At 41.5% G+C, this 14,365-nt stretch overlaps 1 protein-coding gene across 1 annotated transcript in view; it reads right to left on the minus strand.

Moving 5' to 3' along the window:
* Positions 1-358: 358 nt before the first annotated feature.
* Positions 359-14,365, minus strand: part of LOC149456535 (transmembrane 9 superfamily member 2-like) — a 64,157-nt gene continuing 50,150 nt past the window's right edge. The window contains exon 17 of the mRNA XM_089684988.1: positions 359-2,583. Coding sequence (XP_089541114.1) covers positions 2,516-2,583 — 68 coding nt within the window. The 3' untranslated portion in view covers positions 359-2,515. The remainder of the gene's footprint in view (positions 2,584-14,365) is intronic.

The raw sequence follows: 14,365 nt of genomic DNA on the forward strand, positions 1-14,365 counted from the left end.
TTCAAGCAGAACTTTCATGTGAAAGGGGACTTAAGACTGAGAAAAACTGAGGTACTCACTGCTATGGGATGATTATTAGTTGTATGGGTGGGGAGGCTCATATGGGCACAGGCAGATACCACAGACGCGCCTTTTTCTCAGGGGAACTAGCATTAGTATTTGATAAAGTCAAAAGTATGTTTGGACTTCCCGAGCCTGAATGCTGATGGAGTAATATTTAAAGGAAAGACCGCTCTAAGGTTAAATTGTGTCTGCAGGTCCCCACAGCTCTGTGAGGCCTACAGCTAGCTCTAGGTTACATTATCTTCATGTATCAGCCATCGTGATATCAATAATCTCACTATGAGCAATAGAAAAGTTTGGTCTGAGAATGTTTATTGCACAAGACAAGACACAGGCAAGGCTGGAAATACATGTCATGTATTCTGGCCTGTCATTTCTAGAAAACCTGGAATCCAGTACCTACATCTTTACTGGAGAACCTGAAAATAACATTTTATTACACACAGGGGAAATGCTTTTTGGTTGATGCATCAAAAAGACATACATGCAAATTCCTTCTAAACTGCATAACATGAACAAAAAAAAAACAAGATAGACAACTCCTCCATCTCCAGAATGTTTCCCATTAGGAAATCTGTGATACAATATTTAATTTATAATTCACTGTAAAAACATTAATTAACAAACCTGGGCATTGTAAACTATGCATTATCTTAAAAAATACAAAAAGATTACCTAAAGTAAAATCTCAGCATGTCAAAATGGGATATAGAGAACAAGAATTATCTGTAAATCCCAATGTTTCCATGTTAACTTAGAGCTTCACTTCTCTGCATCTTTCCACCTTCCTCACGGTCCTTTTAATATGATAGGCAGTGGTACCCTCACTGACTACTCGGGAGGCTTATGAGGTTAGAGGTAGTAGAGTAAAGGTCAGCTTTTACAGAAAAAGTGTACATTCTTACATAAAGTCAGCTTTTTATAGGTCTGGATCTACTGATGGCTTCAGCGTGCCATTTTCATTGCAGGTAAACAAAAACTCCTGCATTTAAAATATATGCTCAATCTGAATTTCCCAATTTTGTGTGTTACTTTTGAGGTCAAGTATCATAGATAACAGCAATGGGTACACGCTTTAGTTCTAATGGTGATCTGGCTTCAGCAACAAGACCCTGCAGCAGTTGCACTACCATTTTATCTAGACAAAAGTTCTAAGATCTCTTACTAAAATACAACAGCTGTAAAATGGGGTAAACCTTTCAGCTCACAGATCTAAGTTGCCAAAGGGCAAAATGCATCTGAAAATCTGGTTAAATAACATTCTGAAATCTAACCTACATTGAATAATTGCTAAATCAGAGTGTTTCTATTCTGCTTGGTTGAAGAAACTTTACAAAGTTCAACTGCAGTTGCAGGCCACAAGTGAATACAATCTATGAGCCACTAATGCTATCCTGCAAAACTGCTACTGTGCTTAAAAAAAAATAATTCATTTGATTCATTCAATTTACCTTAACCTGAGAAAAGTATACTGTACTGGCTAACTTCCTCTCGATCTACTACTGGTATCAGAAATTAAGTTTAGATTTTTAAGGCAGAATTGGATAGGATAGTGACATTTTTCTTTCCACCAGGCTTTACAAGTGTTTTAAGCAACAAAGTGCCTGTTGTGGGTGAATTTATGAATCCTCTACTACATCATGAGGAGTTCTCAGATCACCAGACCAAAAAAATAATAAATCAAAAATAAACACACAATAGAGTGGACAGGTGCACTACAATTCTTGAAAAGAAAAAAATGGAAGTGTTGAGCAGGTAGATGTGATCTTTTATGCATTACAGGATTTACTTTTCAATATGGTATACCATTAATTGTTTTTAGCTTTAATTGTAATATGATTCTGCTCCCAGCAACAATCAAAAGGGTGCCTTTTATAGAATACTTGAGAGCAATTACAAGGAGGAGATATTTTTCAAGAATGAACAACGTTGTTAGACTGAGAATCTATTGCACTCTAACTTTGAAGGGTTTAAAATATAAGCCATAAAAATGTACATATCATATTAAATTAAAAAAACACAAGTTGTACATAGAATGCAGTATAGATGGAAAACTAGCTCAACAATTTTACAAGTAAACCTCTCATGAATATTATTTGGAAGGCACGTAGCAATAATGTACACTGCCTTAAAGCATCATGGTGTATCAAATAACATCATGATCACTGGTCCTGGGCAAAGTAACAAGTACCCGGGGATTGCGAAATGAAAACTGTTAAACATCATCCTGAAACTTACACTTGAGTAGTATTTACAATAGTTTACAAATGGTTGTTTAAAAATTAAAAGAACTCGATGGAATGCTGTAAACACAATTTCCCAAGGTGCTAAATCACTGGAGACAGTCATCATTGTGTGTCATCCCAACATCCATTTAAAGTCTGTACAAGGTAGTATTCTTCATATTCAGGCATTTGCTGAGAAATGAAAAAAATCACTGCCGTCGCATTGGTTAATCCACCTTTACAACACTGTAGATCTTCCTGACAAACCAGTAGCATGCAAAGAATCCAATAGTACCTGGAAAGTAAACAGTTAATAAGTAAGCATGCAAAAACAAATATCCTTCAACATGATTCAAACAGTACAATTCTGGACGGTATAATCTGACATAGGGTTGTGAAAAAAAGTTATTTATGCGATTTTCAGAGTATTTGTAAGCCCAATACAAAACATTATGTGTAAATTCATCATTTTAGTAAGCTGCTACAGTCTGAGTATAAAAGCCTGTTCTTTTTTCAGCATGATGTAAAGAAAATATCTAGCTTTCTCTCTGTGTGTAAACTACCACAATATCTAGTGGCTTCGGGTGTTACTGAATCACCCTGCCCAGGAACAGGATTGAATTTTCTTGCAGTGGGAAGATGATCTGCTGCAAAGTGCTGGAGTGAAACTGAGCAAACAGTACTGCTTTTGAAGGTGGAGACTGTCCAATCTAGTACCAGCCCACAAGCAATACCTCAGGGACAGCCGACAAAGAGATCAAAATTGTCAAACCTCAAAACTGCTGCAGCTACCTTTGCAAACAATTGAAACTAAGGTAAGGTCAAAGAGAAGGGCCAGACTAACAACAGATGTCATCCACCACAAAACAAAGAAATCACAGATGACCCAAAAAGATCGGAATGTGTAGATATACATCCCTTAGGTCATTGGATGCCAAGAGATCTCTATGATGCAATTTCTGGGAGGGAGGCAATTTTGACATTACAGAGACATGGGAAGAGGTGAAGCAAAGGACCATGGAGGACAGAAAGATAACTATTTTGTAGCCTCTAGGAACTAATGCTCACATCCAAGTGTCAGATATGCAAGCTTCCCAAAATTTAACAAAGGCCATCATACAACTCTCCACCTTTGACGGAACTGGTGGAGGCAGCCCTAAATGCAGTGGCAGTTATCCACAGGCTTTGTAAATTGAAGAACCGAACAGACAGTCCTCTTCCCATGAAGGGTAAATTTAATGAAGTCTTCTTGCATACCAAAATCAAAGCCTCAGTGCCCCGATGACAGAGAAAGGGTTACCCAAGACATTACTTGGCTAGCCTCCAATGCCACAGCACATAAAATAGGAACTTGCTGTAAAATCTAAGTTCTTGTGGTTCATTGAAGGACACATAAATTAGGATACACTTGGGTTATACTGCTGCTTACAGGAGGATTTGGTACTGGTAAACTAAAAACTTTTAAGCCAGCCAGTCCCAGTACAACCCTTCCTCTACCAAACATGCTTCGGATTTGTGGTGAAGCAGCACTAAGAGCATGAACAAACACACAGATGGGATGGGTGGGGACCTGCCAAAAATGGAGTTTACGTTCAGTACAAAAATCCCATTTTCTTTTTTGTCCATTGAGAGAGACAGAAATTCAGATACTGTCCAAAAGTACTCAAACTAAGGGAGGAGCAGCATAGCAAAAACCACCTCATTAGGTGGACTGGGGTCATGTGTAGCCCACTTGCTACCTAATGAACCACCTTTATGCAGAAGGTTTTTCAGAGGGGTTAGCCCTACAGACAGCACAGGAGGCAGGCCCAGAAGGCATTATGGCACCAACTACAGAAGTAGGTGAGATTCAGATGACCACTCCCTAGACCTCGCTGGTGTCCAGTGCAGGGTCAAATATACAATGTACATCAGAGGTCAACTGAGTCAGATGCTCTTTGGTTGTGCTTCTGGAATACTGATGACACATCCAGCGTGCCCTGCACATCTGTATGGACATCAGATTCATGCAAGATATAAAAGTTTAGATGCTTGTAACAGGCCATTCCAACCAAAGCACAAAGCTCCAAACATTTGTTCCATCCGTACTTTAAAACCAGTGAAGAAAAGAAACCTTTGGAGGGAACTAACCCAGTCCAACACAGTCTGACAAATTAAAGTAATATTAAAGCCTATTTTTTTTGTTATTAAAACAATAAAGAGGTATTGCACAGAACAGTCCCTTACCTTTTCTTCTGGCATCCCCCCGGCAGCACTGTCCGCTCATTCTTCCTACAGGTGTCCCTGTAACAATCCATGTACTGAGGGCACTCATGCGCTGCCAGGCCACGTTATGTGCCTCCATAGACACACACAGCACTGCTCAGCCTTGCCCTCTTGCTCCTTCCTCACAGAGCTTGACTGACAGCAGCAAGAGCCTATGGCATTTTCTACTGCCTGTGTCTCATGTGAGACCAGGAAGTGAAGGGAAACCAGCTGCAGCTGGAACAGTACAGGATCACCGATAGGACCCAGCTAAGTGTTTTTGGGGGGGATGTGAGGGAATGCATTAGTGACATTAAAGTTCAGTTTTATTTTATTTATTTTATTAAAATAAACATGTCATCAATAACATGATGACATACATATATATTGGTTACGCAGAGTTTTTATTATTTTTATGGATTTGATTTGCTGTGAGAACACACAACAACAGCTGCTGCAATCACTGTGGAGATTATTTATATTTAATATATTTTTTGTAGTAGCGAGGGAGATTTTGTTTTTTGTAACAAACATGTCATACTTACCTGCTCTATGCAAAGGTTTTGCACAGAGCAGCCCTAATCCCCCTGCTCTCGGGTCCCCTGTCGGTGCTCTGCTCCCAGTTCCTCTCCCTCCCGAGTGTCAACCATAGGAAGCAGTCAAACTGATCTACTTGTGTCTATTCAGACACACAGCCCAGCTCAACCCTTTCCCCTGCTCATTGGGTTTGACTGACAGCAGCAAGATCCAATGGCTCCTGCTGCTCTCAGCCAAGCCTGTGAAAGTCAGGAAAGGGACTGAGATCAGGCTCATGTGAGCATCTATGAGGAAGGGGGGGGTGAACAAAGGGCAGAACCAGCCAATCCAAACTGAGGTTTGAGGAGAGATTCTAACTGTCCACTGTTTAACAAATTCCCTCTTAAAAAGGAGAACATTCCTACACACTTTTAGGTTGGGCCCAGGACCAATCAGACTGCTTCCAGTTTGCATAGAGGAAGATCTCGAACAGCAGCTGTAGGAGCTCTAAAGGACGCAAGGCTTGAAAAAGTAAGGGGATCCTTCACATGCAGGGTAGAATGCCCTATATCAATAAGGTCAGGTCAGACACAACCGCTTGTAATTGTGAGGTGAATGCAAAAGACTGGTATGCCCCAAAGATATAGTCTCCTAAAATACAGACTGTTGGACTATGAATTTGAATCAGAGCTAGACACAGGGATCAGCAGCTTGGCCTGACCCAAAGGCTCTAACAGGCCAGAGATATACTCTGCACAGTATGTCACTTGAGCACATTTAAAGCCTCTGTGGTCCATGTGTATGAAGAGATATTGGAGACACGTGGAGATCTTGTGGATGGGTCAGCAAACTCGACTCTACCCTATGAAGCTTATGAAGGCTCAGATGAAGTAGAATCGATAACTATAAGGGAACTTGGTTGCAGAATACAGGTGCCGGTTCCTTAATAGGTTACCGCGTAAACACAGCAAATATGCCCGAAGTGTGAGGCAAGGCCTCAGTTACTCATATACTCAAGCAACTGATGCAAACAGTTACAGTCAGGTCCATAAATATTGGGACATCAACACAATTCTAAAATTTTTGGCTCTGTACACCACCACAATGGATTTGAAATGAAACAAACAAGATGTGATTTAACTGCAGACTGTCGGCTTTAATTTGAGGGTATTTACATCCAAATCAGGTGAACAGTGTAGGAATTACAACAGTTTGCACATGTGCCTCCCACTTGTTAAGGGACCAAAAGTAATGGGACAGAATAATAATCATAAATCAAACTTTCACTTTTTAATACTTGGTTGCAAATCCTTTGCAGTCAATTACAGCCTGAAGTCTGGAACGCATAGACATCACCAGACGCTGGGTTTCCTCCCTGGTGATGCTCTGCCAGGTCTCTACTGCAACTGTCTTCAGTTCCTGCTTGTTCTTGGGGCATTTTCCCTTCAGTTTTGTCTTCAGCAAGTGAAATGCATGTTTAATCGGATTCAGGTCAGGTGATTGACTTGGCCATTGCATAACATTCCACTTCTTTCCCTTAAAAAACTCTTTGGTTGCTTTTGCAGTATGCTTTGGGTCATTGTCCATCTGCACTGTGAAGCGGCGTCCAATGAGTTGTGAAGCATTTGGCTGAATATGAGCAGATAATATTGCCCGAAACACTTCAGAATTCATCCTGCTGCTTTTGTCAGCAGTCACATCATCAATAAATACAAGAGAACCAGTTCCATTGGCAGCCATACATGCCCACGCCATGACACTACCACCACCATGCTTCACTGATGAGGTGGTATGCTTAGGATCATGAGCAGTTCCTTTCCTTCTCCATACTCTTCTCTTCCCATCACTCTGGTACAAGTTGATCTTGGTATCATCTGTCTATAGGATGTTGTTCCAGAACTGTGAAGGCTTTTTTAGATGTCGTTTGGCAAACTCTAATCTGGCCTTCCTGTTTTTGAGGCTCACCAATGGTTTACATCTTGTGGTGAACCCTCTGTATTCACTCTGGTGAAGTCTTCTTTTGATTGTTGACTGACACACATACACCTACCTCCTGGAGAGTGTTCTTGATCTGGCCAACTGTTGTGAAGGGTGTTTTCTTCACCAGGAAAAGAATTCTTCGGTCATCCACCACAGTTGTTTTCCGTGGTCTTCCGGGTCTTTTGGTATTGCTGAGCTCACCGGTGCGTTCCTTCTTTTTAAGAATGTTCCAAACAGTTGTTTTGGCCACGCCTAATGTTTTTGCTATCTCTCTGATGGGTTTGTTTTGTTTTTTCAGCCTAATAATGGCTTGCTTCACTGATAGTGACAGCTCTTTGGATCTCATCTTGAGAGTTGACAGCAACAGATTCCAAATGCAAATAGCACACTTGAAATGAACTCTGGACCTTTTATCTGGTCATTGTAGTTGGGATAATGAGGGAATAACACACACCTGGCCATTGAACAGCTGAGAAGCCAATTGTCCCATTACTTTTGGTCCCTTAACAAGTGGGAGGCACATATGCAAACTGTTGTAATTCCTACACCGTTCACCTGATTTGGATGTAAATACCCTCAAATTAAAGCTGAAAGTCTGCAGTTAAAGCACATCTTGTTAGTTTCATTTCAAATCCATTGTGGTGGTGTATAGAGCCAAAAATGTTAGAATGGTGTCGATGTCCCAATATTTTTGGACCTGACTGTAGATGGCCGAAAGTGACCAGGTCAATGTAGGCAGCAGTGGGAATGGAGACCTGAGTGCCACAAAGTGCTTGCAAGCAGGAGATTGGAACATGCTATAGAGCAGAGCCTGGTGCACCATTGTTACAATCCAAGCTAGCCATGCACTTCCAATTCCAGCAAGGTCCGGTATGACACTTCAAAATCAGGCTGAGGAAAGGTTGATCTGGTAGAGACCAGCTCAAGCAGCAATGTATCAAGGAATCTTGAATGAGGTCAATTTAAAAAAAGGAGTCCAGGAACAAAAACAAAGAAAAAAAAGGCTAAGCAGAAAAGTTGGAAAAACTAAAGAATGCTGGGTAAAGGAAAGGCTAAACTGGGGACTGGCTTACAATTTTTCTGTTTGCCCGTGTCCAATTCTCCTGTAGGTAGCAGTATAACCTAAACTAAATCTGAAGATCCCTTTCCCTTAAAGGGCGAGAAAGAAAACAAAATTTACATTATAATCATCTGGTCAACACAATCAATAAGCAGATTGATAGGGTCAGTGGCCAACCAGTCTGGAGAAAGAGTAGACATGAACATGGGATGAGGGGTACAACCCACCAAGGTTTAAACTTACCAAGAAATTGCTTCCAATTTTTTGTCAGTAGGATCCTTTACCCCTCCAGCCCAGACTCCAGCATCCCTTTGATCACTGTGCTGAGACAACATTCTAAGCACAGAAACCTCGGCCATCCATGGACATGTGTGGTGTTTGGGTGTAAAGCCCACGCTTTTCACTGCTGAACATGTTGCATGGTCAGCAAGAGATTAAGGAAGAAGAATCTTCTAAGGGGATGGTTAAAGCTTATTAAGGTAGAAAATCTGAGAGCAAAGCAGACACCAATACATCCTTATTGATGAGCAGATGTAAGTGGACTTGCATTACGCCCACCTCTGGGCCCATTCAGGTCTTTCGGATTAAACAAATGAGTCCATGTTTACTGACTGGACCAGAGGTAGGTGGATATAGGCAAGTCCATGTAAATCCACCTACCGTAGATATCATATGGGTTAATTTTTTTCCATGGAGAAAAATGAGTGGACACAGAAGTTCCAAATGTGACATCCATACCATTCTGATCCAAGCCAGCAGGGAATCAGTCTAGGATCCCTTGCCAAGACTGAACATACACTGCCTATGTGAAAGGGGCCTTAGATGGTTGTAAAAAGGTAAAAAAAAAATTAATTTTTTTTTGTTACAAATCAACTATGTACAGTCATGGCCGAAATTGTTGGCACCCTTGATATTTCTCCAGGAAATCATGTATTTCTCACGAAACGTATTGCATTAACACATGTTTTGCTATACACATGTTTATTCCCTTTGTGTGTATTGGGACAAAACAAAAAAAGGGAGGAAAGAAAGCAAATTCGACATAATGTCACACAAACCTCCAAAAATGGGCTGGACAAAAGTATTGGCACCCTTTCACAACTGCGGATAAATAAGAATGTTACAAGCATGTGATGCTCCTGTAAACTCACCTGGGGCAAGTAACAGGTGTGGGCAATATAGAAATCACACCTGAAAGCAGATAAAAAGGAGAGACGTTCACTTAACCTTTGCATTGTGTGTCTGTCTGTGCCACACTAAGCATGGACAACAGAAAGAGGAGACGAGAACTGTCTGAGGACCTGAGAACCAAAATTGTGGCAAAATATCAACAATCTCAAGGTTACAAGTCCATCTCCAGAGAACTAGATTTGCCTTTGTCCACAGTGCGCAACATTATCAAGAAGTTTGCAACCCATGGCACTGTAGCTAATCTCCCTGGTCGTGGACGGATGAGGAAAATTGATGAAAGATTGCAACGCAGAATAGTCCGGATGGTGGATAAGCAGCCCCAAACATGTTCCAAAGACATTCAAGCTGTCCTGCAGGCTCAGGGAGCATCAGTGTCAGCGCGAACTATCCGTCGACATTTAAATGAAATGAAACGCTATGGCAGGAGACCCAGGAGGACCCCACTGCTGACACAGAGACATAAAAAAGCAAGACTACAGTTTGCCAAAATGTACTTGAGTAAGCCAAAAGCCTTCTGGGAAAACGTCTTGTGGACAGATGAGACCAAGATAGAGCTTTTCGGTAAAGCACATCATTCTACTGTTTACCGAAAACGGAATGAGGCCTACAAAGAACAAAACACAGTACCTACGGTAAAATATGGTGGAGGTTCAATGATGTTTTGGGGTTGTTTTGCTGCCTCTGGCACTGGGTGCCTTGACTGTGTGCAAGGCATCATGAAATCTGAGGATTACCAAAGGATTTTGGGTCGCACTGTAGGGCCCAGTGTCAGAAAGCTGGGTTTGCGTCCAAGATCCTGGGTCTTCCAGCAGGACAATGACCCCAAACATACGTCAAAAAGCACTCAGAAATGGATGGCAAAGAAGCGCTGGAGAGTTCTGAAGTGGCCAGCAATGAGCCCAGATCTAAATCCCATTGAACACCTGTGGAGAGATCTTAAAATTGCTGTTGGGAAAAGGTGTCCTTCCAATAAGAGAGACCTGGAGCTGTTTGCAAAGGAAGAGTGGTCCAAAATTCCGGGTGAGAGGTGTCAGAAGCTTATTGATGGTTATAGGAAGCGACTGATTTCAGTTATGTTTTCCAAAGGGTGTGCAACCAAATATTAAGTTAAGGGTGCCAATACTTTTGTCCAGCCCATTTTTGGGGTTTTGTGTGACATTATGTCATATTTGCTTTTCTGCCTCTGTTTTATATTTGTTCCAATACATACAAAGGGAATAAACATGTGTATAGCAAAACATGTGTTAATGCAATACCTTTTTTGTGTGAAATACTTGATTTTCAGGAAAAATATCAAGGGTGCCAACAATTTCGGCCATGACTGTATGTACTAAATTAAAGTGAAGACAGCATTAGAAATTGTTGCTGCTTTAAACAAGTTGTTTGAATTGTTTGCTAAAGAATATTCTCAAAAGTAAAATCCTGGTGTTTTCCTATTATTTTCTAGGTTGTACAGCTTTCATACTCGCCTGTCAATGACAACAATGGTGTGATTCCCTATTTCTTGCCCAGCATCATCTGCAGTGTTTATAAAGAAGGGTGTTTATATACAACCAGGCAAGGTAGTTACATTGCTTTAACTACTAGTTCCATTTTAGAAGCACAGTAAATATGTGCATGCACAGCCAATTCTGTCTGTAGAAAAAAAAGAAGGCTGACTGTCTGCGTTCAAGGAAGCCCACTTCATGAAAAAAATGTAGATTAATTAATTCCAATCTGCCGTGAAGACACAGCGAGGCAGTTGTCTGCTAGTGTATGTTTTTACTTGCCTAATGTATGTTTAGACAGATCCAACCTTAAGCTGCGCTAATTTAGTGCTTTTTCTGCCAGTGTTTCAAATAGAGCTGGAGACAATTATAGAAATCCCTTAATACTAAAATGTGGGTAGATCGGTTAAGTGATTTTACGAGTGCATCCTGAACTGCAGCACTTATACCAATCTAGATTGACTATAAACACTATTCCTTTACTATAGCAAGTGTATTCATAAAGGCAGTGAAGAGAGCAGTAATGTGTTGTAGATAGTCTACAGCAACTCTGTGCAAACCATCTGTTATCTGATCTGGCCACAGTAAAGAGCACCTGTGGCTGGAGATCAAACAACATGCTGCAGAGGAGGAGAGGAGGAAAATAGGAAAGGTGGGCAGTCCTTTTTCTCTGTGGCCTATTGAGGGACCCAGCTTGATTATAATTAGGTAACATAGGGTTATGCTGCTGCCTACAAGCGAAATGACCACTAGGCACATAGAAAAATGAAGACCAGCTCATTGGATACCTCAAACCTATTCAGTTACGCTTGCTGTCCTTAGGAGAATGGATGTCTCCCTCCCTCTGCTAAATTTTGACTTAAATTGCAAATTTGTTTTAGCTATAAACAATCACTGGTAGATTCAGGTCAGATCTTGGAACTCCTGGAAGGCACTCCAGCAAGCGCAGGTTTTCTCAGTTCATTAAAGCGGTATTAAACCATAAATGTAATATGTTACAGCTTACGAAACAATAGATGTGGTGGCTGCATTAGTTTTCTTTTGTTTTTTTCCCCCCCTCAGGGGACAGAAACAAACCTCCTGTATTAGCATGCCCCCACTCTGGATGAAGGAGCACAGGAGGCAAAATTAGACAGCACCATTGTCAATCTGGGGGGGGGGGGGTGATAAATATACTATCAGATTTTGATACACCAACAAACTGAAACTGAACTCCAGCTAACACGTTATAAGCAATTACAGCAGGAAAGCTTGTTGTTAAAAAACAAAAACAAAAAAGGTTTACTTGCCAGATAACCAAGTGAAAATAAAAGAAATAAAGCCTAAAAATTGAAAGCTAATGCAGCCATCACATCTAAGAATTGGTAAGCTGCAATATAATAAATGTTTGCTTTTGTGTTTACTACTACTTTAAGTATACTGGTGTTGTGCTGTTGCCAGTGACATCCTGCCTCCAGTTAGCACAGGACTCGGCTATTCAAGTCAGCACAGTTTATCTGTGGATTCCTTGCAGAGTTATCAAGACCAGAGCTGTGGCAGTTTTTTCTGTTCCCATCTCTGAAGACTCACTTGTCAGTGGCTGCAGCAGGTCTCTTGTTGTGTTAAGGATAATTACCTTTTAATGTACTTGAGATTTTGGTTGTATTTACCCAACAAGCACCTGTAGCTGGCTGGGCATTGTTGAGGGGGACAGTAGTTTCATGGGCATGTTTTTTTTTTTTTTACTTCGATTTCAGTTTTACAGGGTGTGACATCCTTTCTTATTCTAGGGCTATGAATGTGTTCTTCTGGTAGTTGGGCACTGTTTTATGCCCGAACCGCCATTTTCCTATATCAATGCAGTGTTTTTGTTGATGTGCTCTGATGACCAGGCACTGTTTAGTTTGAACAGACATTTCAATTTTCTGCCACTACTCTTTTTCTAATTAGGTTTTTATAACACAGTAAAATGTATAGCAAACTCTGTACGATGTCTGGTGCCAAGTAGAACGGCATTCATCAGGTGGCTGTGGGCGACTATCTGGTTCAGAACATCATTTGCAGTGTTTGTGAGGTTGAGCTCGACACACAAGGATTATATTTTCTGTGCCTCTTATAAACCCCAGTCAGATCTACCTATGGTACGTGCAAATCAGTTGGTCTCAGTTTCTGCAAATCACAGTTCAGCAGACTAAGATTCCGAGATGCCCGATATGGCTGATTCTGGCATGGACCCTCAAAGTATTTGTTGTTAGATTTTGAATCCTTCACTTTCTACAGGAGCAATCCCACCAATCCGTTTCACCAAAACAGAGAAAAACTGTATTCTTTCTATTGGAGGTAGTAGGCACTACTCCTAAAGCCTCTGTGCAGCCAAAATCACAAAAATCAGTACAAGAGACAACACTTACAGTAAGTAGGATGTGTCTTATGTACAAATTCCATTCCTGTTAGTAAAAATCTTCCTCCATCCTATGCCAGGCTGAAATATGCTACAGCTGGACAGAGCTGTTACTCACATTTAGGACCCATATGCATTCAGGAATGTATACCCAGAATGCAGGTATTCTGTGTTCCAGGCATACATCCATGAACACTGGGATATTGTGGGGAATTGTGGTAGTAGCAATTTCAGTGAGTCATGCCAGTCCCAACTGTAGTTTCAGGGCTTTTCCGCTCAATTTTATTGAAAAGGAAAGGTCCTTACATCAGGCTTCCAATGCAGGGGTTTCAACTTTTCACAGCATCAGTTTAGCACAAATTGTTCAGTCGTCTGGCTGTTTCTTTCAGGCTCCCAGTCTTGTCCAAATGCCTTTCCTTAAGGCTAGAACAGATACTTGGCGAGTGTTGTGGTCACACAAACTGCTCCCTGGCAACACAAGACAATGACCAATACTGTCTATGTCAGTTGTCTGACCGGACAAGGCACCTGTCTTCCACACTGGACATGCACACACACTACCCATGCAGCCATTTGTCTCCTGGAAAGGGAGCCTCCTGTCCACAGATAAAGCCCTCCTTACGCCTATGCTCCTGACTTCTGGCTGGAGCCCACACCTGCCTCCTGATGGGAGCTCTGACCTACGACACATAGCTTGCCGATCTCCTGCAAGACCTAGACACTGGATTGGAAACGTCTTCCCACCCAAAACACTTTGAAGACTCCAGACCCCTCATCCGAGAAGGACCACTCAGTACAGCATTCAGCCCTGTCCAGTCATAGAATACTATGATAGCATAAATTACATATTGGATGCACCATTTGTAATCTTTTACAACAGAACATCCACTTAGTAGCAGCATAAGCCTCAGAGGAAAGATGAAAAAGATCATCTCAAAGCAGCAATGGCAGCTGGACAACTGTAGCTTAGAGCAGTGATTTCCAAATTGCAGCCTGGGAGCCAGATACAGCCCTTTGCTTGTTTTTATCTGGCCCTTAAGGCTTTATTCCCCCCACTCCCAGCAACAGTGGGGCATAGTTCCTGCCACGGACACCGACAATGGGGTACTATTCCCCCCACTAACACCAATGATAGTGCAGTATTCCTCCCCCTACTACCAAAGATTGGGCATGGTTTACTGCCACTGACACCAGGACATTTTCTACTCCTGTTGACCAC

The sequence above is a fragment of the Staurois parvus genome, unplaced genomic scaffold (assembly GCF_062004578.1).
Source record: "Staurois parvus isolate SC_StPar_1 unplaced genomic scaffold, SC_StPar_1.0 ptg000361l, whole genome shotgun sequence".
Classification (NCBI taxonomy): Eukaryota; Metazoa; Chordata; class Amphibia; order Anura; family Ranidae; genus Staurois; species Staurois parvus.